The sequence below is a fragment of the Trichosurus vulpecula genome, chromosome 7 (assembly GCF_011100635.1).
Source record: "Trichosurus vulpecula isolate mTriVul1 chromosome 7, mTriVul1.pri, whole genome shotgun sequence".
Taxonomy (NCBI): Eukaryota; Metazoa; Chordata; class Mammalia; order Diprotodontia; family Phalangeridae; genus Trichosurus; species Trichosurus vulpecula.
Genome location: NC_050579.1, coordinates 241215850 through 241242043, shown reverse-complemented (window position 1 = coordinate 241242043; position 26194 = coordinate 241215850). Strand labels below are relative to the sequence as shown.

General features: G+C 46.0%; 2 protein-coding genes across 2 annotated transcripts in view; one reads left to right on the top strand and one right to left on the bottom strand.

Moving 5' to 3' along the window:
• Nucleotides 1-2231: 2231 nt before the first annotated feature.
• Nucleotides 2232-24737, top strand: RSPH9 (radial spoke head component 9). Its single transcript, XM_036768001.1, has 5 exons — nucleotides 2232-2462; nucleotides 5308-5473; nucleotides 10466-10595; nucleotides 11171-11317; nucleotides 24501-24737. The coding sequence occupies exons 1-5, from the start codon at nucleotides 2236-2238 to the stop codon at nucleotides 24659-24661; spliced, it is 831 nt and encodes a 276-aa protein (XP_036623896.1). The 5' UTR covers nucleotides 2232-2235; the 3' UTR covers nucleotides 24662-24737.
• The window catches only part of MRPS18A (mitochondrial ribosomal protein S18A), a 24826-nt gene continuing 22763 nt past the window's right edge, over nucleotides 24132-26194 (bottom strand). Inside the window, exon 6 of the mRNA XM_036768002.1 lies at nucleotides 24132-25662. Coding sequence (XP_036623897.1) covers nucleotides 25518-25662 — 145 coding nt within the window. The 3' untranslated portion in view covers nucleotides 24132-25517. The remainder of the gene's footprint in view (nucleotides 25663-26194) is intronic.

The window sequence follows — 26194 nt, the reverse complement described above, 5'->3', positions numbered from 1 at the left end:
CAGCTCCCTGGGGTGAAATGTGTTTTAGAATCCATTGTCTGGTTTTGGTCGGTCCCACCATGAAGGGAATGCTTAGTGACACATGACCTTGGCACAGATGGCCTACCCCAGGTGGCAGTATTGTGCTTAGAAATCTTCATTCTTAGTGTTTTCTTTTGGTGATTCTGACTTGTCCTTTAATCGCAGCCAACAGGGTAGCTGGTTTCTTGTCTCCATCTGCTGTACAGACTAGGAAATGCAGCAGCTCATATACCTTGGCTGACTCCTCAACAGTGCTTTCATATCTCATCCATGAGGAGTAAGGAATCTTGACCCACATTGGGATTGGGTGCACCTAAACTCCCACCCTTTTTTAATAACAGTGGTGTGACTTTTCCGTGGGGTGATTGAGCAGGGCTTATTTTCCTACCAGAGGGGACTCCATGGATTACTTTCCATGCTATGGGGACCTGTGCATTCAAGCTTTTAGCCATCTATCTTTTGGGGGATATGCCTTTATTGATGAATAGAGACTCTATTTCCTGCTCTAAGGTAGATAGAGCTAGAATAAAAGGGCTTTTCTCACATGGTAATAGAAAAGACATCTAGAGTTAAGATTATATTGATACAGAAGACGCACAATGTTTGTCAAAAGCAAGTAATTACCTAGCTCTGTTCAGCTTGGCGAAGATGACTCAGACCAGGGTGATTTCATAAACCTTTCCATCAGAGGAAACTAGGATCAAAAAGCCTTTTAAAAGTGATGATTGATAATAAAGATAGGATGCTGCACAGGCCTGGGTTTCTCCTAGAATGTCAGTGGGACCCTGCTCAGTCCTTTGACAGCTGTTTGTCCTTCACTGGCAGTCTAGAAAGTGGAAGCAACCTCAGAAGTCATCTTGTCCAAGTCGGTTTTATTTATTTCTAAATTAATTACAACACTTTCTCTCCTTGCCATCTTACTGACCCCATTGAAACGAAAAAGGGAAACAAAACTCCTGTGACAAATGTGCATAGTTAAATAAAACAAAACCCTGCATTGGCCATGTCCAGAAATATATGTGTCTCAGTCTGCACCCTTGGTCCATGTGTCACCTCTTTGTGAGGAGGAAGTAGCATGTTGTTGTCCAAGTCATGGAAAAAGGAATCTTGAGACATGGTTGTCCAGGCTATTATAGATCACCTACAGTGATAGTGGAAGGGGCACTCCCCACCTCCAGAAGCATCCTTTTCACTTTTGAATATACTATCAAGTCAAAATATGAATTGGATAGCCTTCCTCCCATTGACCCTCTGGAGCTATGTAGAACAAATCTAATCCTTCCGTATGACAGCCCTCCGAAAAGAAGCAGCTACCATTTTTCTCTTGTATTCTCTAAGTTAAACATCCCCAGTTCTTTCCATCAAACACTATATTGCATGGTCACTAGTCCCCTGACCACTGTTGTCACACTTTTCTGAATTACTTCCAAGTTGTTAATTCTACTCCCTTATTAAAAAAAAATGTGGAGACACTCGAGGCCCGAAATAAGTGAAACACGGGGTCCTGATCATCTAAAATAAGTCTCAGTCCCCTAGAAATGGCAAATGAAGGAATGAAGAGCCTTCGGCAAAAAAGGGTGAAAGGAGATCCTGGCCTAATATCAAAGGGTCCACGTATAACATACTGTAGCAACATGAGCTTGCTGTTTCATAAAAATGGTCAGACTCTAATCTTAGGAACCGGCCTCTTAAGGAGGCCCTTTAGAAAGGCCAGCCTGGCTTGGAGTATTCAATTACAGCTCAGAATGACAGACCCGGAAGCGATCTCAGAAGTCATGGAGTCCAACCCCCTCATCACATAAACAATCAGGCGCAGAGGTTTGAATGACTTGTCCAAGACCACACAGCTGATTTCTGGCATAGCTGCAGCGTATTTTTTCTTGTTAATTCCCGCGGACAGTCTTCATGCGGCTCATCCTGTGCCTAGATGGCGAGCCGTGTAGAAGGTATTAGGGAGCTTTGTTCAAATTAAGAGACACGCCCAACCTTTCACCCTGACATCCCCAGGCAACATCAAAGGTTGGGGGGAAACGGAACCGCGACACTGTCTCCATGACAACCGTGGCTGCCCCGCCCCGCGCGTTTCTAGGGGCAACAGAGGGACGTGTGCACCCACCGCTAGGGAACCTGGACTTCCTGTGCCGCGGGGCGGAGCTTCGCGGTCTCCATGGTGACAGCTTCACCCTGTTAACCGCCGGGTCTTTACTCCGGGCAATGGATTCCGAAAGCCTGCTGCTGTCGTTGGAGCTGGCATCGGGCAGCGGGCAAGGTTTAAGCCCCGACCGTCGGGCTTCACTGCTCACCTCCCTGCTTCTCGTTAAGCGCGACTACCGCTACGAGCGGGTGTTGTTCTGGGGCCGCATCCTCGGCCTGGTCGCTGACTACTACATCGCGCAGGGCTTGGGCGAGGACCAGCTCGGGGAACGCAAGAGCCTGTACAGGTAGGGGGCGGGGGCCAGTGGAAGGGGGCGGGGCCACGGAGGAATGAATGGGGCTTGGAAGAGGCGGAGCCTGGAGAGGGGAGGGGGAAAGGCCAGGAGAAGATAGAGGCGGGGCCAGAAAGGAAGTTTTCCTTGGGGGCGTGGCTTTGGGAAGAGATGAAAAGGTGAGGGCAAGACCGAGGAGATGGGGTTTCCCCAGGGGGCGGGGCCAAAGAGAGGAAAGCCTTTGAAGCAGAAAGTAGAGCCTGGAGGGGTGCCTGGGGGCAGGGTCAAGGAGATAAATGGGACCAAGGGAGGGAGTAGAAAGCATATATTATTTATATCAGCCATCTGTCCTAAGCATTTTTTTTGGAGGGGGGAAGGCAGGACAATCGGGGTTAAGTGACTTGCCCAAGGTCACACAGCTAGTGTGTCAAGTGTTTGAGGCTGGATTTGAACTCAGGTCCTCCTGACTCCAGGGCCGGTGCTCTACTCACTGCGCCACCCAGCTGCCCCAGCATTTTTTATATATATATATATATATATATATATATATATATATATATATATATATATATATATATATATATACATACATACATATATATAAAAATATATGTCTCATCAGATCCTCACAAACGCTACAAGACAGGCGCTATTACTATCCCCATTTTACAGATAGGGAAACTGAGGCAAACAGCATCTAAGTGACTTGCCCAGGGTCACACAGCTAGCAAGTGTCTGAGGTCGGATTTGAACTCAGGTCTTTCTGACTCCAGGTCTAGCTGGATTAGCTAGAACTAGTTCTTGAGTGGATTTGGTCAGAAAAAGGGGAGGGCATTGGTGTGAATGGGGAGGGGGAGTGGCATTTTAGGAGGTGAAATCTAAAAGAGGAAGGAATAAAGCGGACTGGGAAGGAGGTGCTGGGGGGAGGGATGCTTAGGGGAGTGTGGGTGCTAGAGAGAAAGGGATGCAGACCTGGAGAGAGGGGGCAAAGTGTGGGTCAGAGCTTAGGGAGAGAGGGGCAGGGCGGACCGTGGGAAAGAGACAAGTACATTGTAGACGGAGTAGGGCACATGTGAGACCTAGGGAATTGCAGGAGACAACCTTGAAGGTGGTGGAATCTGGGAAAAGGAGAGGGTTTGGGGTCAGATGTGGTGGGGAGAGTAGGTCATGGAACCATAGAATTTTGGAATTGGAAGGGATCTTAGAAACTACCTAGTCCAACATCCCTCCCACACAAGAATCTCCTTTGTAACATTGCTGAAGAATGGTCGGATGCCCCTTGAACAATTCCAGTGATAGGGAAGCCCACTGCTATACAAGAGAGCAGGGTTTGGGAACTAATCGGCACATAGGAGTGTGGAGCCAAAAGGTGGTTTCAGAGCTCGTGGGGAGCTTCCTAAAGTGAGCATCTGACCTACTCAATAAATTCCAGTGGTTCCCTGTCACCTCCAGGATTAAATATAAAATCCTCTGTCTGGCATTCAGAGCCCTCTATAACCTGGCCCCTCCCTACCTTTCCGGTCTTCTTATACCTTACACTCCCCTGTGTGCTCTTGGATCTAGCTTCCTTACTGTTTTTCCCACAAATCTCCATCCCTGGACTCCAGACATCTTCATGAGAGTCCCTTATGCCTGGAACTCTCTCTCCTTCCCCATATCCAACTTCTGGCTTCCCTAGCTTTTTTCTTCCTTCCTTCCTTTCTTTTTTCTTCATGTTTATATTTTATTTTATTTTTTTTTTCAGTTCCATATTCTCTTCCTCTCTCCACCTCTCCCCCCATCCATCAGAAGGAAAGACATAGGATACCAACATATATATGGTATCATATTTCACATACACACGTGTATAGTCACACGAAACACATTTTTGCATCAGCCATGTTCAGGGTGGGGGAAGCAAAAAAAAAAGAGAAAGAAAAAAATGCTTCAATCTGCCCTCTGAGTACACCAGTTCTCTATCTGGAGGTCAATGGCATTTTATGTCTTGAATCCTTTGGAATTAGATCGTAGGCAGCTAGGTGGCACGGTGGATAGAGCACCAGGCCTGGAGTCAGGAAGACTCATCTTCCTGAGTTCAAATCACTCAGTGGTTGTGTCAAGTCACTTAACCCTGTTCGTTTGCCTCAGTTTCCTCATCTGTAAAGTGAGCTGGAGAAGAAAATGGCAAACCACTCCAGCATCTTGGCCAAGAAAACCCCAAATGGGGTTGCGATGAGTCAGACACAACTTAACAATTATATTTATCAGAGTCACCAAGTTTTTCACAGTTGGTTATCTTTGCTATATTGCCATTACTATGTAGATTATTCTCGTGGCTCTACACACCCCCTTAATTCTAGTGTGATCTCTCTGCTGGTTATCTCCAATTTATTGTGTCTACAGCTTGTTTGTATATGCATGTTATCTCCCTTACTAGATTATGAGCTTCTGGAGGGCAGGGACAGTCTTTTGCCTGTCTTTGTATCCCCAGTACTTAACACAGTACTTGGCACATAGTAGGTACTTAAAAAACATTTATTGATTTACAGGCTGAGGGAAATTTTCTTTTCAAGTCAGGAGGCAAGAGAAGGGGAAGGTTTGAGGAGAGTTTCTCGGGATCTTGAAGGAGGGTGTCTCAAACCCAGAACCGCGAGGAGAATTCTGTGGAGTAAAGGGACAAGCCCTGGACTTGAAGTTAGAAATACACGAAAGTCCTGGCTTTGCTGGTCACTGTGTTCCCTTGTCTGAATGTCAGCTTCCCTCTGTGTAAAAATGGGGATAAGGTGTGCCCTTAAAACTGTGGTGAGAAAAACACTTTGTAAAGTGTTGTCTTTGGGTTGTGCTTGGAACCCAAGTTCCTGGGTGTGGGTGTCATTGCCAGCTTGAACTGCATGGAATGGAGCCTCCTGCCGCCCGCAACAGAAGAGATGATCACCCAGACGTCCGTGGTGAAGGGCCGCTTCATGGGGGACCCTTCACATGAGTACGAGCACATTGAGATGCAGCAGATGACTGAAGGAGACAGGACGTATGAAGACGAGGTGGTGGTAGGTGGGAAATAAGGGAAAGGCCAGATGAGAGTGCACACACACACACACACACACACACACACACACACACTCTGGGTCAGCATCCATTCTGCGAGTTCTGTTAGATTTTCCATAGTCTTATCATTCAGCTAACACTATTTAAGCTATTTTAGCAACTAGGCCCCTGAAGTCTCCAGAAGCTCTGGCTCTGGAGCCCCTGCTGCTTTCTCTAGGTTAAGTATGATGAAAAAACATGGTCCTAGCTTTTCGTACCATGTAAAAGTCACTAATCCCATAGCAAAAGCATTTAATTTGGTGGGGGGTGGGGGGGAAGGATGTATCATAATATTATTATTATAATGAGACAAGTAGCCCAATCACCTCCTATCCTGGTCACAAGTGGACGCAATCTCCTACCCTTCCTACCCTTCCCCAAGTGGTGGATGGGATGGAAAATTTCTGTGGAAGCTTGTGAAGCTCCTCCCTCAGAAAACGTGGGGATTATCCATCATTTTTCTAGTCTCCTTTCAGTACGCATTAACTAGCGTGGAGATTTCCCAGCCCATCGAGTGACCAGAATTTGCCAAAAACTCTTACCTTGACTTTGGGATCACCAGATTCCATGAAGATATCTGGACAGGGGGACATCATGTTAACGCTGCTCCACACAGCCTCTTATTGTCTCCCCCCAAACCATCTTACCTTTCCTTTTTCTGTATGTGTCCGTGGCTCTCGTAGCCCCCCTTCCATAGGGCTCGCACCTCTTTTGTCTTGCTTTTCCAAGCAGTCACTGCCCAGCTCAGTCCCCACATCGAGATACAAGGCTTCAGAGGAGTCTTACATGTGGTCGTTTTTTCCAGATATTACCTTTGCCTTTTCATTTGGGGCACTTGCAGGGCAAGCTGCCCCTGTGAAATTCCAACGTATTTGGGTGTCGAAGGTGGTAGGATCCTGGTTACAGCATTTCATTATCCATCCATTTAACAAGTGTTTATCAAGAACTTATTCTGAGTGCCAGAGCTAGCTCAGTGTTGGGGAGCTCCAAAGGAAAGTATGGGAGAGAAGAGGTATTAGACTGACTACCCAACTGAAGGTCTACAGAGCCGTTGTGCCGACCTCCTTGTTGTAGGCCTGTGAAACCTGGGCAGTCTACCAGCACCATGCCAGGAAACTGAATCGCTGCCATTGAATTGTCTTAGGAAGATTCTGAAGATCACCTGGCAGGATAAGGAAACAGATAGGGTACCGGACACTGAGGTCCTTTCTTGAGCTGAACTGCCAAGCACTCAAAGTCTACTGCAGAGAGCACAGCTCTGATGGGCTGGCCACGTTGTTTGAATGGCAAAAATATGTTTGCCTAAAAGACTATTTTATGGTGAACAAACACAAGGCAAGTGCTCACATAGAGTTCAGAGGAAGCACTACGACGACATTTTCAAGGTCTCTTTAAAGTACTCTGGAATCGATTGTGAGACACAGGAGACACTGGCACAAGACCACCCAGAAGGCGTGCCCTCATCAGAGAAGGTGCTGTGCTCTATGAGCAAAGTAGAATCGTGGTAGCTCAAAGGAAATGTGAAATGCGCAAATTTAGAGACATCTCCACTTTAAATGTTCACATGGACTATTTGTGCCCAACCTGTGGTAGAACCTTCTGAGCTCATTGGTCTGATCCACCACAGTCGGTCATACTGTACCTTGACCCGATATAGCGATGTCATTTTGGTCCTCTTCCAGAATGAAGAACAACAACCATACCACCACACTGTGTGTATAAGGAACTTACAGAGAGATAGAGATATATACAAACTAAATACAAGGTAATTTTTTCAGGGCTTTCCTAGCAGCTGGGGAATATAGGCACTGTGTAGGAGGTTGTACTCCAGCTTGACCTTGAAGGAAACTAGGGATTCTTAAAGGTGAAAGTGGGGAGGATATGAATTCCAGCAGTGGGAGACTGCCTAGGCTAAAGCACTGAGGTGGAATGTCCTATAGATGGAAAATAGCAAATTGGACAGTTTGGCTGGATGGGAGAATGTATGGAGGAGGAGAGTCTTGTAATAAGCCTAGAGAGATAGGTTGGAGCCAGATTGTGAAGGACTTTAAATGCTAAACGGGAATCTTGTGGGTTATTCTGGAGACAACAGGGAGCAACTGGAGGGATATAGTCAGACCTGAATATCATTTTGGCAGCTATGCAGGGGATGGATTTGGGGAGAGACTGGATACTGGGAGACCAGTTCATCGGCTATTGCAATAGTCTAGGCAGTTAGAGGAACTAAGGACCTATGCTAGGGTGGTGGCTACGTGAATGGAGAGAAAGGGATGGATGGGACTCCTACCACTAAATTGGGAATAAAGGCTAACTCATGATTTGCTGTCCCCCTCACCCTCTGCCCCTTCTTCCCTCTTATAGCGCAAATAATTTCTTCCCCAAAATGGTAGCCCAAGTAAAACTCCCGCTACTGTATAAATTTCTGGGCTTCTTCCTTTTGGTCAGCCTATTCTCCCACAACAAGTGGACTTAGATCTCCCAAAGCCAGGCCCCTGAATCCACCACTTAAAAAAAGCCTCCAAGTCAAGCCCCTCAAATCTGACAGTATCATAGTACCCATATTCATGTGTTATTGTCCTAAAGAGACAGCCAGTGGAACGTGGCCCCACAGCACCACCATCATCTGGGCTTCCCATTTCCCTTTTATAGCGCCAAACCTCACCTACTCTGGTTAATACTGAGATCTAAGTGCTTTGACTGTACTAGTCAGGAAAGATGGCAATAGATTCTCCATTGATGGGGCTTGCGTTCAATCCCAAATGGTGTTAAGATGGTAATTACCATGGACTGAATGTCTACTTTGTTCAATGACAGAACATGCGTAGGAAAAAGATAGCGACAACTTTAAAAGAAACATAAAACAACTACAAATGAATTTTGTACAGAAATGCTGGAGTTAGATATTGAGAAGTGGGTGGTTTTAGAAAAGACTTGTGTGGTACAGTAGAAAGAGCACGAGATTTAGCATCAGTGGACCTGGGGCTGAATCATTACTTTACTACATGCTGTGTTACAAGTCCCAGTTTCTCTGGGCCTCAGTTCTCTTATCTGTAAAATGAGGAAACTGGACTAGGTGGTTCAGTTCTTGATGGGATGACCATTTATTAATTGCCTGCTATGTTATAGGAATTGATCCAGGCCCTGACAATGAAATAGTCCCCACCCTCAGGTAGCAGTTGGGCAGACAACATGTACATAAATGAGCATAATATATATATGTATATGTATGTAATGTGTGTATATATTTATACACACACATATACATACACTATAGCAGCTGGGGGAAAGGCTTCATGTAGAAGGGTGTTTGAGCAGAGTTTTGAAGGGAATAAGGGGTTTTAAGAGTGGGGAGTGGGAGAACATTCCAGGTATTCACAAAGGTACATAAATGGAAAATGGAATGTCATGTGTGAGGAACAATAAAATGGACAGTTTGTCTGGACTGTATCCTGGGGAGGGAGTAATGTATCATAAGGTTAGGAAGGTAGGTTAGAGCACTTTAAAAGCTAAACAGAGGAGCTTCTATTTTATCTGAGGCAATAGGGTGTTAATGGACTTTACTGAATAGCGCTGTGGACGTGGACAGACCTGTACTTCCGGAAAATCCTTTTGGTAGTGGTGTGGAGATCCGAGAGAGATATGAACAAGGAGACCAGTTAGGAGGCTCTAGGAGTCCAGGAAAGAAGTGAGGGGGGTTTTAATTAGGGTGGTGGCTTTGTGAGTAGAGAAGAGACAGATGAGGAAGATGTAGAGATGGAAATGTCATTTGGCAAAATGATTAGATTTGGTCTAAAGGGTTACCTGTGCACCTGAGAGTAGAATAGAGGAGGAGTAGGTGATGATGTCAAGTGTTCTTAAGATCTAGAGAAGCGGAGAAGAGGGAGCTCACCGGGCATGGTCTCAGCTGAGATGGTTTGAGAAGCTTCGGAGGAGAGAGGGTAAAGGTGATTGTGAACTAGGGTTGGGAGGTGTGGAGGGATGTAACAGAATGGTTAGTTCTTAGACCAGGTGAGAGGCAGAGGCCCTTAGGGCATGGTAAATGTGAACAGTTGTCCTTAGCCCCATGCTTTGGTCAAACTCCACTAGCTGCCTCCTTTATTTGCCATCCCATCTCCTACTTCTCTGCATTTTCACAGGCTGACCCATGCTGGCAATGCCTCATCTCTTCATCTCCATCTCTTAGAGTTCTCATCTCCTTTAAGGTTCAGCTCAGGTAGCCTTCGTCCATCCCCTCCCCCCCCCCATCATTCCCTACTTTGTAATAAGCGGATGTATTATCTCTTCATTAGAGTTTAAGGGCCTTGAAGAGAGGCACTGTTTGTTCTTTGCCTTTTTATGCCCCCAACCTAGCCCATGATAGCAACTAATAAATGTTTGTTGAATTGAATTGGGACCTACTGTAGGGAGGAGACAACCAGAACTCTGAAATGAGGAGGGGGTCAAAGGAGGTAGATATTGAATACATTTGAAGACTTGGTGCCAGCAGATGTAAAAACAAAGAGCTGGGAAGCCTGAAGATATGATCGACACAAACATCCCCTTTGACCGTGATCGCCCAGACAGCATCAACAGGACAGGCTGGTTGCCTGATGACAATATCGTGGCCTCCTTTCTTCCACACCAACCACACAGGCTGCCTAATGTCGTCTGCCCTTTGCCTGCTGCCTTTTCCCTGACACACTTCTATTGCTGTTCTTAATATTTGCATCCTTGGTTATGCTGATCAAGGCTGTCACTTATATACAAATATTATGAGAGGTGAGAAGGGGGCCTGCATAGTCTGATTTTTTTCCCCTGGGTCCTCATCCTATGAAGGATGGGTTTGTACCCACAGACTGCATATCTGATTTCTAATCACTCTATCTCTGATCAGCTTACATCCTAGTCTAGGATGAGGGGGAGGCAGCGGGGGAAACCCAGGGACCCAGCTTAATACTCTTCATGAATTTCTTTAGATCCAAATCAAGGAGGAATCTCGCCTGGTGGCAGTCATTGACCAAATTGACAAGGCAGTGGCAGTCATCCCCCGTGGAGCCCTCTTCAAGACCCCCTTTGGACCTGTCCATGTCAATAGGACATTTGAAGGTAAGTACCCATCCTCTCTCAAAGAGGCCTTCACTTCTTTTACCTTGAGAGAAGGCATAAGGAGGAGATGTGTGTGAAATCTCAAGGGTACAATATGGTATATTCCCGGGAATAACCTGCAACTCTTTGCCTACTTCCTTAGGGAAAGATCAGTGACGGATCCCCTGGACATTGCCCAGTGGTATGGCTTTATGAAGTTTTGTACCACTAACTAGCTGATCTTGCTTGCAGCATACTGTTGCCTGGCTCCTGAATCTTTTCCTCACCTGGCCGAATGTCCATGGCCTTGACTCCAAGCTTGTTTTTCTTCACTTCTTCTCTCTGGTACCAGATTGGCATGGAAGATTTAGCTTTAGCCCCATTCCCTATACACAGAGTGCTGTGGTCACTCCTTGTGTTAGGGAATGGAGATGGTTATGGGGAAAGGAGACTTGACTCACTCCTTTCTCCTAGGGCTTGGCTGAAGCCTTTCCATAATCCTGTGTGGTATTCTTGTAGTTCTTAGCACTGCTTGGAAGAAATGGAGAGTCAGGGGCTTTTAACTTGACTGACAATCCCCATCCGCCTCCTCTCAGGATTGACTCTGGCAGATTCCAAGAAATTCAGTTCCTACTTCCATTTTGCGGAGCCCGTGGAATTGAAGAACAAGAGCCTGCTGGAGAAAGCTGACTTGGACCCTTCCTTGGACTTTTTGGACTCCCTGGAACATGATATCCCTAAAGGTACCAGTTAGTGTCTGACGCAAGGTCTTGTTTCTGATGGAGGAGCCGAGGGTGTGTGTGTGTGTGTGTGTGGTTTTCCTCTTTAACATCTTCAGATCTTAGTAGGTGCTCAAACACCCCCAACTTCTTTTTAATATCCCGTCATGGAATTATTAACTCATTTTGAATAAAATCTTGGTATTTTGGACCTGAATACCCTCCGAGGGCAATGAGGGCCATATGTTTACTGATTGTTATGTAAATACTAGTTTTGCTACTATTCTTCAGTGAATCAACATCATTAATGTGGGCATCTCCCTTCACTGATGCAGACTGCCACTCACCCTTGCTTCTAGCCCTGTAAGATTCTGTACATTTGTAAATTCCCCATAGAAGATCTCTCCAATGTACTGGAGTCCATCCTCTAGGTGTCTCAATATTCCATAGATACCTTTGTAATACTCGGGCTGGGAGCTGGGTGGTGCAGAGCACCAGGCCTGGAGTCAGGAAGACTCCTCTTCAGAGTTCAAATCCAGCCTCATACACTCAGGGGTTACGTGATCCTGGGCAAGTCACTTCACCCTGCTTACCTCAATTTCTTTATCTGTAAGATGAGCTGGAGAAGAAAATGGCAAACTGCTCTAGTGTCTTTGTCAAGAAAACCCCAAAATGGGGTCACAAGGAGTTGGACGTGACTTAAAAAAAAAGACAACCATCATTTTCTACCTGACTGACCTAATTCCTTTTCTAGTACAGTGGAGTCTGGACCAGAGTTCAAATCCTGCCTCCAACACTTACTAGCTGTGTGACCCTGGACAAATCACTTAGCTCCTCTCTCAGCCTCAGTTTCCCCATCTATAAAACGGAAATGATAATAGCGTCTACCTCACAAAATTCTTTGTTTACAAGCCTTAAAGCGCCATATAAGTGCTAATTGTTAGTGGTCATACATGTCTTGGATACAGTCCTTATGCCTGTCCTCTTGGTAGTTTCAAAGGTCTGCTGATGTGTAGGGCTGATGAAGACCGAGGGTAGCAGAGACTTAACCTCCCTCTCGGCCTCTGGCATTGCCAGCGGAGAGGAGGGAGACTGATGGTAGAGGATATTCTTCTGAGAGCTACACGAAAGAACATGAGATCAGGCTACGGGAAATGAGACAAAGCGCTGGAAAAAAGGGGAGATGTCTAAAGGCTAACTGAATACGGGCCCTATTTCCCTTCTCTTCATGGAAATTTGAGGGGGCTGGTTTCCGCTGGCCTGTGTGTCCTCTTAGCTGAGTGACAGGAAGATGCCTGGGATAAGAGAGAAGGGGGCAGATGTTTTAGCTCAGCTCCCAAAGCTAGCAAAGCCGATAAGTGTTCTGGCCGCCCAGAGATGTTTCCTGCTGCTCGGCAATGGTTTCACGCTCATCTTATACTGTCAACCTTGCCATTTTTATTTGGATTATCCCATGGTAGACTATCGATGAATATTTAATCCCGTCCTCACTGTTGCCCTCTGCATTCAGTTGGTGTGTGCAGCAACCAAAGCAAACTCATTAGTCAGGATTGAAGGGTCCTAGCTTTAGATCCGGAAGACACCTTAGAACTCATCGAGTCCAGCCTCCTCATTCTACAGCCTGAAGCCCAGAGAGGTTAAGTGTTAAAATACTCTGCCCCCTCAGTTATACGTTGCACTCTGGAGCCAAATAGAAGTGATGTTCACATCATGTGTGCTAATGGTCCGCTTCATTATTATCATCCTAAGAGTACCTTGCATCATGTAGTACGTTAAGGTTTGCAAAGCACTTTTTGTTGTTGCTGTTTAGTTGTTTAGTTGTATCTGGCTTTTTGTGACTCCATGGACACATGGCCCCAAGGGCCTGCCAGGCCCTTCTATTCTCCACTGTCTCTCGATGTCAGTCCAAGCTCATATTCATCGTCTCCATGACACTATCTATCCATCTCATCTTCTGCCTTCCCCTTTTCTTTTACCTTCAATCTTTCCCAGCACTAGGGTCTTCTCCAGTGAGTCCCAACTTCTCATTATGTGGCCAGATAATTTAAGCACCAGCTTCAGTATTTGTCCTTCCAATGAACAGTCTGAATTAATTTCTTTAAGTGTTGACTGATTTGACCTCCTCACTGTCCAAGGGACACTCAAAAGTCTTCTTCAGAAGCACAATTCGAAAGCGTCGATTCTGCAGGGCTCAGCTTTGCTCATAGTTCAATTCTCACAGCCCCACTTTCCTTACGTTAATGAGCACCTAATGTATGTAGAATGACGTGCTAAGTGGCAGGTATGCAAAAAGAGGTATTAGACACGATCAATCGAGATAATGCTAACGAAGCATAAAGTAAATGTAAGGGGTCTCTGTAGTGAAACTGCTTACAACTCACTGGGGAAATTATATATATATATATATATATGTGCATGTATGATATAAATAAATGGGCATGCATACATATACATGCATGTATACAGATGTACATTGACATATATATTACAATGGATTTATAATTTTCTCAGGAATACTCATTCATTTGTTGCAAATCACACTCCATCCATGACCTCTCTCTCATCCTGTGTGATAAGTTAAATATACAGCATTTCTCCCAGGCACTACAGGTCTTTCTGAGGGATCAGTAAAACCCCCAGGCTGTCTGCTCCTCATTCTGTCTCTGTTGACCAACCTCCCCTCCCCCATGCCCTTGCTTCTTTTTTGGTTTTCCATATTTTTGGTGATGCCTTCTTTGCCGTTGCTACTGTGTAAGTTGTCAATGATAATATGCTACTGCTGGATTATGTCCAATACACATCTTTTCATTATCCTTTGAGTCACTTGTGATCATGATTCTTCTTATGTTGAAGGAGTCTATGACTTAGTCATGCAAGATCATTGGGAGAATGTTGGTGCTAAAAGATCTGCCATTGTATTAGTGGGTGGCATGAAACGATGAAACATATAGAAAGATAAGAACAATGCAGAGTATGATTTGGCATGCAAATAAGTCCTATAGGTATGTAGGGTAGGCAGAGAGTGATCACTGAGGGCTAGAGTGACCGAGAGAGGCTTCTTGGAGGCATTAAGACCTGGACTGGGTTTTGGATAAATTAAAGAGTTGGACTTTATCTTGATTTTTGAAGAGGGGATGATGTGTAGCTACATGAATATTGGAGTCCTTATCCTACTCCCAGTTGTAAGTAGAATGGCCAAAGAGCAGCTAATTACACCTCTTCATTGTTCTGGGGGGTTCTTGTGAATAGTTGGGGGTGTTTTTCTGGTGTTCTTGGCTGGAGCTCCCAGTCCAGTGTACTATCCCCCATATCAATTGTCATGCCAGTTAATACCTCCTCAATATCATCAATACCATTGATTAATGATGCCTTCATATCAATTTGATCACTTGCTTCCTCTTCAATATTAATTAATTCATATAAATTAGCTTTTATAAAGTGATATTTACTGAAAAGATAATATTGGGAACCAAAATACAAAAGCACCCCCTGAATCATGAGGCACACTCTTCCTTCTACCACCTTCGTTCCATGAAGGCTTAAAGGTAAATGCTCTGAAGCATTCATCCTGCCAAGTTCACTTCTCGATGTGGCTTAGCCAATGGCTGCTGTCGCTCCCTTGCTTGCTGAACATGTCTCATCATTGATTCAGCCGTGGGCTGGGCCGAGCGGGTCTCTCTTCCGAGTTGTTCAGGAACATCAGGCCCAGCTGCTGGCAAACTTTGGGATGGCCTCCGGTTCCTGGACCCCTAGTGGCTCTACTGACTCTACTGACTTTTCACAGCTCAAAAGGTCTTAGTCTAGTCTGTTCACCTCTCAAACTCCTTCACTAAAGGGGAGGAAAGAATATGCGGGACAGGGACGAAAGCAACAGCAGATTCACGGGCCGCTGCCTGCCGTAGCCCAGTGGGGAGATAGAAGCCTGAGGCCTCTTTCCCCACCCAGAGGCTTATAGTATTTTGTCCTCCTGGCTGCACCATGGCCAGGGACAGAGAATGATTTGGCCTTTTTTATGTACACCTGGTCCTTATTCAACAGCCAACCAAGTGTCACGTAGCAAGTGACCAGAAACAGAAAATACTGATGTACACATAATGATATTTTAGGAAGATTGTCAGGAGTATATAGGATGGATTAAAATAGAGAGAGACTGAGGGGATGGGGAGGCCATTTGGGAGGTTACCCTAAAAATCTAAGTAGTCCTAGTCACAGATAGTGGCTGTAGACATTGCGAAAGAATTGTCAATGTTAGGGGACTGTCTGGATGGTAAGGGAGAGGGAAGAGTCAAAGATAGCTTCAGGATGTTCAGCCTGGGAGAATGACAGGAATAAGCAAGTCCAGGGGTGGGGCAGCGGGATGTAGGGGGAGCTGATCATAAGGAAAAGATGCCCAATTCAGTTTTAGATATAAATTTAATGTGATAGCTGAACATCTCGGGGAGAGAGATATCCAGCAAGCAGTTCAAGATGGAGCTGAACAGTTGGCCTCTTCGTTGTGACATGGGTGGCCCACAGAGGGAGAGTGTACAGAGTTACAAGTTACCTATATAATGGCCGGGCACTCTGGGTGTGCTTCTGCATTGTTCTGCTGGGTCGAGGAGGTTGGGGAGTGAGCAGGGCACGTCTGAGGCAAAGGTCTCAGAGCAGAAGAGAAGAGTGGTCAGAGACCAAGAATGGTTGCCCTGGCAAGGGCCGGGAAAGCAGTTTGTGTCCACCCTGGGCAGGATCCTGATCTTTGTCACTCATAGAATAGGGTCTGTTGGTTCCTAGGGAGATAAGGAGAGGTTTATAGGGCCTGGGGTATTTCGCACCTACGAGCAGCCCAATCTGAAGCCACTTCATCTTTGCTGAACTCCCAAGGCTAGAAGCCAGGAGATGGGCAGCAGATTCCCTCTGATAATGGGGGCCAGGAATGCTAGGATGGTAGAATCCAGCTCCAGGGTCTAGGGGTTGGGGAGTGAAGTGGCCCTTAAGTCTCCCCAGTGTGGGGATGACTCATCTTGTCATTCCCTTCTTTTATTCAGATTCTGACCTTGTCCTCTTCACAACGCGGCCCGCCCCCCTCCCCGGCCAAGAATGAATTGGGTCTTTCCTGCCATCTCCAGGCCTCTTGGACTATATGTATCTTCTCAAGATTCTTGAGACAGAAACAGCGTCCAGACAACTCTTCTTATGTAGCTTCTGTGTGAGAGGCTTGACTCCAGTCTTGGATTTCCGACCCTGACTTCTCAGCTCTAGAGAGGACATCTTCTGATTTCGGGTGGAAGGGGAGATATTCTTTCCCTTTCTTTTTTTTTGTCCATAGTAGTCCCTTCTCGTGTAGTAAGGATCAAAGTCGGTTTGGCCACAGGGATCTTGGGACATGTATATGAGGCTGAGTCTTCACGACCCCTGTCCTACCTCTCCCCTGCCTCTACTCTTCTCGCTTTTGTCCCACCTGGACCTCCTGGAACAGGCAATCTAGCATCCCAGCAGAGACTTTCTGCAAGGAAGAGGACATTCTAATTTCAAACCCTTGATTAAAACACCTGTGGGTCTAGGCCAGAGCAAAGCCTTTCAGGGGAGATCTAGGAATCAGTAACTTCTCTCAAGCTACATGTTAGCTGGCTTTTGGGAGGGAACCCGGGAGGGGGTGGTGCTAGTATAGCTCCTGAGGGAACAGATTTCCCCATCTTCACTTAGGGGAAGCTGTCCTTAGGGTCAAGGAGAGGGGAGGGAAGGGAGCGCCTTTGCCAGGAGCTGAAGGAAGCAAGGTCTTGAGCCCTTGAACATTCTGTCCCATTGACCTGGTTTCTTGGGGGTAAACCCAGTTAGTGCTGGTTAGAATGTTTTCCTTCTCCTCACTTTACAATGGGAAGAGTCCTGGGTTTAGAGTTTAAAGACCTCAATTTAAATCCTGGCTGGACAGTCATTTAATTTCTCTGGGCCTCAGTTTCCTCATGTGTGAAATGAGGAAACTGGACTCAATGATCCCAAGGTCCATTCCAGTTCTAAATCTTGTAAGTATTCCTCCTTTTCACCCAGCTTTTAACATCTGTATGCCCAGAATGAATGGTCATTGGAAAAAGAGGGTTCAGAATGCCTTTAGGGAGGGAATTCAGGGGAAGAAGTATTCATGGTCCTACTACAGGTTACTATCTGGACAACTCTTAGGCCTCTGGGCCACAGCCCAGAGAAATTGGTTCTGTCCTCAGTGCTGCCTCTAAGGAACTACTAGAAAGCCTGTTCTAGCTTTTTCCCACAAAGAGGGGAGAACTGGAGCAGCAGATGGCCCCCTGGACTTGGTTCCCAGACCCTTCCTTATCTGCTGGTGAAAATGTGTAATGACTGAAATTGAGCTGGGTGTCTGAGCTGTCCCTGGTGGGCAGGGATACACTAATGGAACCACTAAGCTGGCAACAGGGATATCAAAGTATAGGCCACAGAAACCCTTGAATCTCAGCTCTGGGTGAGGATCTAAGGCTGTTGGCCTTACTGGGACTGACCATCTGTTTTCTGTCTAGGAAGAAACTGCACTGCTTAATAGTGATTGCTCTCCATTCATGCAGAATGTAGGAGGTTAAATGTTCTGTGTCTTCTTTGGGTCAGGGATAGGGGATTCTTCTTGGCAAATCCTAGAGATTGGTTCAGCTTCAGCTTTTCACAGATATGAAGTTCCTACTGCCTTGTATTGATATAAAATTGCTTGCCTTCTCAAGGAGGGGGGTGGGAGGGAGGGAGAGAATTTGGAACTCAAAATTTTAAAAAATTTGTTAAAATTCTTTTTATCCAAGATTGGAAAATATTTAATGAAATAAACAAATGTAAAAAAAGTTCCTACTGTGTGCAGAGCACTATATGAAACATTGGGGTGGGGGGACCAAAGTTTAGATAAAACATTTCTCCTCTGGGCTTATCGTTAAGTACCAGAGATAAACTACATATAGCTTTAACTGCAATACCCAATGTTCTATGATAATGGGTATCTTTTTTTTTTGGTCAGGACCTATAATTTCATTTGGGTAGTTTACTCCCAGGGAGAAAATGCTCCCTACAAATGCAGATTTGCAATTGCTCTGCAACTTACAATCATAGAATTTCCTGAGGGTATTGAGGTTAACAGATTTGCCCAGAATTCCACAGCCAGTATGTGTCAGAAAAGAGACTTAATCTTGGTCTCTCCTTCTCTGAAGTTGTCACTCTAGCTCCTACTTCACCCATGCTGCCCCTCAGCATTACAAAGCTGGAAAGTTACCAACAGAGGAATCAGGAAAGGCTTCATGGAGGAGACATTTGAGTAGGATTCTACCAGCCCCAACTTTCTTTGGTCGGCATTGTCCAAATAAGATTTATAGGACTGGCCCAGGGACACTCTTGACTGTGCATTGGCGTACAGAGATTGGGAGTGGGAGGATCAGATAAACACTTCAATTGTTCTTCTTGAAAAAAAAATTTTTTTTGTTAATCTGAACTTGGAAAACACCAACACACACGAACATTTTTCATATGACAAAAAAGTAAAAAGTTGATTTGAAAACACCTATCTCCAATACATCTAGCTTGTTTTCTTTTTGAAAAAGTAGGTAATAAATAAGAAGTGAAATATTTATTTCCGTTTTCATGCTTGCCTTTGTCTCCCTCCAGGTCTCTTTCTGTTCTTTTCTGTACATCCTTTTAAATGTTTCGTTGATATTCTTTTCTTCTTTTTTTTTGGTATCACTATTCTCCCTCTTCATTCTTTCCCAAACCCCAAATAAAAAGAACCTTCCTTTGTAACAAATAAGCCCAGCGAGGCATCTGGGTGGGACTGTGGAGAGTGCTGGGCTTAGAGTCAAGAAAACCTAAATTCAAACTCTTCCTTATGCATTTACGAGCTGTACGACCCTGAACGAGTCACTATCTATGGCCTTGGTTTCCCCATCTATCTCACAAGGTTGTAGTGAGGCTCAAATGAGATAACAATGTGCCATGCTACGTGACCCTTAAAGTGCTATATAAATGCTAGCTGGCTGTTACGGTCAAGCAAAACAAAACTACAAACTGGCCATCTCTCATTCTGCACCTCTAGTCTGCTCTGGTTGGAGGTGGGCAGCACGTGTCATCATCGCTCCTCTAGAGTCCTGATTGGTCATAGTTTTCCAGATCTTTCAGAGATGCTTTTCTTTATGATGTCATATAAAATGTACTCTTGCCTCCGTCTGCTTTATTTCTTCCCAGGTCTCTCTAATTGCTCCCTGAACAGTTTTGCACACACACATCCTTTTTTGCTTTCTCTCTTTGGGGGTCTATGCCTCAGTGGTGTTACTGGGTCAAAGGGTTTGCATGGCCTAGTAACTTTTTGGGTGTAGTTCCAAATTGCTTTTCAGGTTGATCAGCCTAGTTCATAGCTCCAACAACGGTGCGCCAATGTGCACTGTCCTCACATCCTCTCCAACAGTTGTCATTTCCCATTTTTGTCATCTTTTCCAATCCAACGGGTGTGAGATGGAACCTTGAAGTTGTTTAAATGTGTACCGTTCTTATAATTAGTGATCTGGAGCATTTTTAACGACTTTTGATAGCTTGCTTTTCTTTGTTTGACAACTGCATGTTCATATCCTTTGGTCACTTATCTATTGGGGAATGGCTCTTGTTCTTATATATTTGAATCAGCTCCCTCAGATTCCCTCCTTGGGGTTGTCGCACCCAGAGTGCTGTTTTCTAGCCAGGGTCTAGGGAGCTTTAGTTTCCTGTTTCTTACTGTGGGGAGAAGGGGGGTGGCAGGGGTTGCCCAAAGGATCCTGGAAGGAAACCCTCTCCTTGTACTATCAACTATCAACTATTTGCTGGGTACTGGATCTTAGGAAGCAGTGCGGTGTGTTAGGCAGAAAACACTATGATGGGATTTTGGTCTTGTCACTTAACATGTCTCAGTCTGTTTGTTCAACCCCCACAAAATGCAGACACTTAATACTTAGGGCCCATACTCCATAAGGGTGTTATACAGAGGGTCAAATGAGAGAATGGCTGTAAAAGTGTTATAACATATAAAAGCAGCATGTGGACATGAAGTGTTTTATTAAAATTCAGGCAAAAAAGGTGGCTATTGCTGTTGGGCACTGAGGATAGAAAGCCATCCTTTTCTCCGCTCTCACTCCTTGGAACTGGGATGAGGGAGCCTCTCACATAGAAATAGCAGTGCAAACGCTTGCCTTCTTCCTTGCCAAAGTCAGAGCTACAATGCTCAGTTTAGGCAGCAGGGGGCAGCATGGAGCCAGCTTTTTTTTTATAGTCATAGAAACATGGCTTTTGGAAGCAGCCAGGGGGACCAACACTCTGAAATGAGAAGACAGCCCTTACTGTTAGGTGGGAATTGGGGGTGGAGGAAAATATGTGAAAATCCTTCTTTTAGAGCTGTCTGTATATTTAGGTCCCTTTCAGGGAGGTCTTAGGCAGGCTGGGTATGATGTGCACCGGGCCTCCCCCTACCCGCATCGGGGAACTCCTTGTCAGTGACAGCTTGCCTCCAATCTGCCTCCTAGTCGCTATCTTTCAGGGCAGTGGCCTAGGCCCAAAGGGAAGACACAGTTGTTGGGATCTCTCAGGAAGGCCCTAGAGGTCTTTATAGCACTGAACAGTTAAATGTTAGTCTTCTAGTCAGAAGTTTAGCTTAAGCTCTGTGGGGCCTATTTGGTTCCTCCTTCCCACTCCTACAGCCCCTAGCCAGAATATATTAAGCAGAGATGACAGACTTATTTTTCATAAGAGATTCCATAGGTATGAGGTGTGTGGTTCTTTTGACTGTCTTATCTGCCAGCCAGGGACAGACAACCTGAGAGGGAAGTTTCTAAGTGTTGTGGGGTAGGCCCCACTTCTGCTAACTTCCCACTCTCTCCATGTCCCTAGTCTACAGTTTTTCCTTCTCCTTTTGCACAGATGGATCCTCTGGACTGCAGTGTATCCCAGGAGATACTTGAGAGGACAGCGAGGGCCTAGTGCTACCAGGGAATCGATGGAAAGATGTGGGGGAAATGAAAGAGCAGTTATCTCCAACAGGCAGATCAGCTGAGCCCAAGCTTAGCTGACCCTTTTTCATTCCTGTTCCACTGGCTGTGGGAGACCCAGAGGAGCAAGAACAGAACATCAGGGTAGCAGAACAAGTAGGGCTACAGTTGGGGGAGAGCAAGGCCTGTTTTCAGTTTGAAGCTAGAAAAGTGGATGGAGGTGACAGACTAGTCCCCGGCTCCCCAGGTAGACACTACGTGACTCTTGGCACGCTGAAGATCACTGTTTCCCAGGCGACCAGCTAAGCGAGGACTTCGGGAAGAGTGTGACAGGAATGCAAGGGAAGGAGGTAGGCGGCAAAGACTTGGCTTGCCATTCATATGCTGGAATACCCAGCCAAAGCTCCCTTGTCTGTTGTGGATTATTTCTTTTACTGGAGGAAGTGGCTTGGGCATCCCTGCCCCTCTTCCTTGCTCCCTGGCCTGGAACCTCTTTTGGTAAAGTCATGGGCTAACAACCTCTTTCTTGTCTAGGATCCCTAATCCCCAACTAATCCACATTTAATATTAAGCACCTACTACATGCCAGGTACTAGAGATAAAGACAAAATCGTAATAGTACCTGACCTCAAGGAAGGCTTGTAACATACATAAAATATACATAGAATTACAAGGTAATTTTCTTTTTTTGGCAGGGGAAGGAATAGGCACTAGGAGCTAGGAATGTCACGAAAGGTCTCACGTATGTGGCACTTGACCTGAGCTCTAAAGTAAATGAGGAAATCTAAGAGGTAGAGACTAGGAGGGAATGCATTCCAGGCATGGGGGACAGCCCATACAGATACACAGGGATAGCAGCTGGAATGTCCCGTGTGAAAAGCAAGGCCGATTTGGCTGCAAGAGAGCCCTCGAGGAAGGGAGGAACACATAATAAGGCTGGCAAGCCAGGGTGCAGCCAGGCTGTGAAGGGCTTTAAATGCCCAAGGAGTTTGTACTTGACCCTACAGGTAATAGGACACCAAATGAACTCACTCAGTAGGGGTGACATGGACAGGGACCTGACCTGTTCGGAGTAGGGACTGGCAGACAATAGTGTTTAATTCCTATCCACGAATGGGGGTAGGATGAGGATGCCAACAGCAATTCCCCAAACACATTCTAGTTTAGCAGCCCATTGGCTAGGGGGCATCTGTGTTGATTATTTTCATTGACACTGGGTCCAGATGAAGCTTCTGAGACTATTTGGTGTGGCCAAGGGGGAAGGTGAGAAATATGGTAAACTTCTCTAGTCTGGAGTGAGTTGTCAAACCCTATCCTTCACCACCTCGATTTTGGAGCTTAGGTGAAGTCATGTGAAGTTCATTCTCAACTCTTCAGGAATAGGCAGGATAGGAACAGATTTGCAGGGACATAACATTAACTGTAATAAGGCTAGTACTTAATTCTGTTAACAACCCTATGGGACAACCCAACGAGGGGAACACTTACAGACTAGCTACTATATCCTTTTTGTAACCACTCACCTCTGGCAGTGAGACAGGGCTGGAGAAGGCTGATGAGGTATATGGCTACTTTGGAGGGATTATCTAAAGATTACATCCTGTCATAGAAATAGTGGCATTTTAGTGAAGGGAATGGGATGGGGAAGGAAGAGGAAGGAGGGCTCCTTGCTTTTCCTACCTCTTCCTGGTTTCATCTCCTTCCCCCTTAACAGTGATGACTGTGGCTGCCCTGCCGGCTCCTCTGGAAGCTCAAGCTCTGGCCTAGGGCAGTGTGGCTCCACCCTGGGCAGGGCTAGGGGTTACTGGCGGTCGGCTGGGTCCAAAGGCAGGGTGGCCCCTTAGGGGTGGGGGGATCGTGCTGAGCCATGTACAAGGTTTCTGGGTGTGGTATGGCCAAGGCAGGCCATGGCCAAAGAAAGCCCGTGGGAAGCTGGGGCAGCTGGAGCCAGGCAGCCTGGCTGAGCTGGCAGCTGATGAAGGCTGCAAGAGCAGACCTCATTGCAGGGCTGGCTGGTCCAGCACCAAAACCTTCAAAGTGTTTGCCTTTTTGGCAGAGTGAGCAGAGCTGTGGCTGGGCTAGGGAAAGGGGGGAGAGGCCACAGTGCGCAGGGGGAATAGGAAGCTCCAGATCTCCATCCAGAGGAGATTTTCCCAGGCTCTTTCCTCCCACACAGCAGCTCCCTCCCTCAATTCTGGAGCTGGGACAGGCTCTTCCCGCCAAGTCATCATCATGGCTGCAGAACTCAGCCTCAGGCTGGGGTGCTCCTGTTTGGGGGAGCAAAAGGAGCAAGGATAAGGCCAGTGAAGGGTAAAGATTTTGGCTTTTTCTTAAATCCCTACCCCCACACTTCAATTAGCCTTAGGTCTCTCAGTCCCCTCCAGCTAGAGCTGACATCCTGATTGTTAGTTGGCTAGGTTGCAAAAAAGGGCGGTGATTTTATACTTAACTACACTTACGTGGCCAAGAATCTGAGAACTGGTGGTCTATCCAGACCAGTGCTGTAGGGGGTTGATTGGGAAACTTATGGGGGGTGGGGAAGGGAGAGTGTTTTTGAGTGAGGGTGGAGATACACAGGTAGAGAAAGAGAAAGAAGCAATAGTCACTCTATTAGATGATTTCTTTAATGCTTTTGGAAGAATGTGAGTGTATGAGCAAGTGTGTGTCTGTGTGTGTGTAGAGGGTGTTAGCTGGGATGTGGGATGTCGTGTATCAAAACAAAATGTTATTGATTTAAAAAATGTGGGAGACACCCCCCTCCCCCACCCAAGAAAAGAAAGATGGAAGCAGCAAACTGGGGGCAGAGTACACTTAAAAAAAAGAATGCATTCATGTTAGCTTGGATGAGCCTTGGTTAGGAGTAACAAAATACTAAAAATCTTCAAACTTTCACTTTATTGGCTTTTTTAGTTTCCTCTCCTTAACCTTCAACCACAGTTGTAGGCATGAACCATATGGACTGGTTGGAGTTTCACCTCTTTTTATTTCCTTTGCCCTCACTTCAGTAGGGAGGTTTTAATGAGCAATGAAATGGCCAAAATGCACTCAGGAGATGTAAAAGGTCTGAACAATCAACCTCTGGATAATTGAATTGTCTTTATTCCTACCAATGAAACCACACAAACCAGGACAAAATCCCCCAACAGTTTTGGAACCTTTTCTAGCAGCTAGCTGAGCATGAGCAAGCCTCCTTGAAGGCCCCTGGTTTCAACTCCTCCTCATCTGTCTGTCTGTCCCTTCCCCAGGGTCCTGGAGTATCCAGATGGAGAGAGGCAATGCATTGGTTGTGCTGAGAAGCTTGCTCTGGCCAGGCCTGACCTTCTATCATGTTCCCCGGACCAAGAATCATGGTTATATTTATGTGGGCACTGGTGAGAAGAACATAGACTTGCCCTTCATGCTATGACTGGGGTGTGCCTCAGCCTGGGTACTTTATATGCAGAGAAACTTGAATATATTTTCATAAACCACATGAATTTATTATGTGTTTACAGTGTACTTGCCTACTCCCCTCTCTAGTCCTTCAGATGGCTACTCTGGTGACAGAACAGGGAGTGGAAGGTAGGAAGGATGGAGGTGCCAGCTACCAATAAGCTCCTGGGAAGGGACACCAAAGGGCAAATGGGCAGAGGTGCAGATTATGCCCATGATGGGAAGGCTCATCTGGGGTCTCCTCTTTGGGTAAATCACTTATGCTTATAGCCAGGACACTTGTACTTCAACCCACCCCCTACTCAGAACTCACAGGCAATTAGGGTCCCCAGAAGAAGAGGCTGGGGAGCCATCAAACTGCAAACTATTAGAACCCATGTATTGTCGATTACAGGATATCAATCTCATTCTTCTCAAGTCTCCAAGCTGTATAACTTGATGCTGAGGGTCCAGGAACCTCTAGTTTCCCAAAAAGTAAGCACACACCAAGTGGTTTAGCAAATATGTCTTGTTTTATGATATTTCTTGGGTAACATTTACATCACCCAACTCAAGTGTTCAGTCAGAGCTGATCACGATATCTTATGGCTGTTGCCAATGGCTTCCCCACCACTCTGTGAGCAGTTCCATTAGAATCAGGAACATATTATTATTGGCTTTCCCTTTCTCCACATTTTGGTTAGGAATAACCAGTTTTGAAGATATTTGGGTCTGCAGCAATTCTAGGCTGGAATTACCTTCCAGTCCTTCCTTGCTGGAATGATGGGAAACAGCTCCCATCAGTAAGGGTTGGGGGCTTTGGCCAACCTTTTACAAACTACTTCTTCCCTTCAGTGGTACATCACTAGGGGTCTGCCTGTGTAGTTGACATTATCTTTAAGCAGGGGGGAGCCCACAGGCATTCGAACTTTGTTCCATTTTGGACCTTTCTTTAAGATGGGCTTGACAGAGCGGGGAGCCCAACGAGTCAGGTACCTGTAGAGGGAGGTAGAAAGAATAGTATAATGAAGTCTTGTGGGGAATTCACTCATTTTGAGTACTGCAGTGGATAAAACATCTACCTGGATCTTGATTCTGACCAACCTGGACTATGGAGAATAGGGGTACCAGCTTTCCCACCATTACTATAGTCAACCAAATTGAACTGCCCCACCATTTGAAGGTGAGGGAGGGAGCAGTTCTGTACTTCCAGGGACTAAGCAGCTGAACATGCTGTAAACAAACGGGTCTCCTGACTGCTGTAGCTGCTGAGTGTGTGTGGCTGGGGTCAGGGTCGGCAGGCAGCACAGGGCCACATGCTTCCTTGATCTTTATGAGTTGTCAGTGTTTGTGTATATGTAGAGGAGGAGGGAGGAAGCGGCTGCTCAGATCCGAAGTCATTCTTTTTGGCCTTGATCACAGAGAAAGGAGAGGCTGATATAAGTGCTTGGGCAAAAAAGGCCTTCGCTCTTATTCATCTGGCTCAGACAGTTGCTCCAGCTCCCTTGGGCAGCCATAGCCTGTGCTG

What these genes read in the sequence shown, in the direction of transcription:
- RSPH9 (XM_036768001.1), top strand. Translation starts at nt 2,236, where the DNA reads ATGGATTCCGAAAGCCTGCTGCTGTCGTTGGAGCTGGCATCGGGCAGC. An exon ending in GAACGCAAGAGCCTGTACAG is followed by an intron (nt 2,463 to 5,307) that starts GTAGGGGGCGGG and finishes TGTCATTGCCAG; the next exon opens with CTTGAACTGCATGGAATGGA. An exon ending in CGTATGAAGACGAGGTGGTG is followed by an intron (nt 5,474 to 10,465) that starts GTAGGTGGGAAA and finishes GAATTTCTTTAG; the next exon opens with ATCCAAATCAAGGAGGAATC.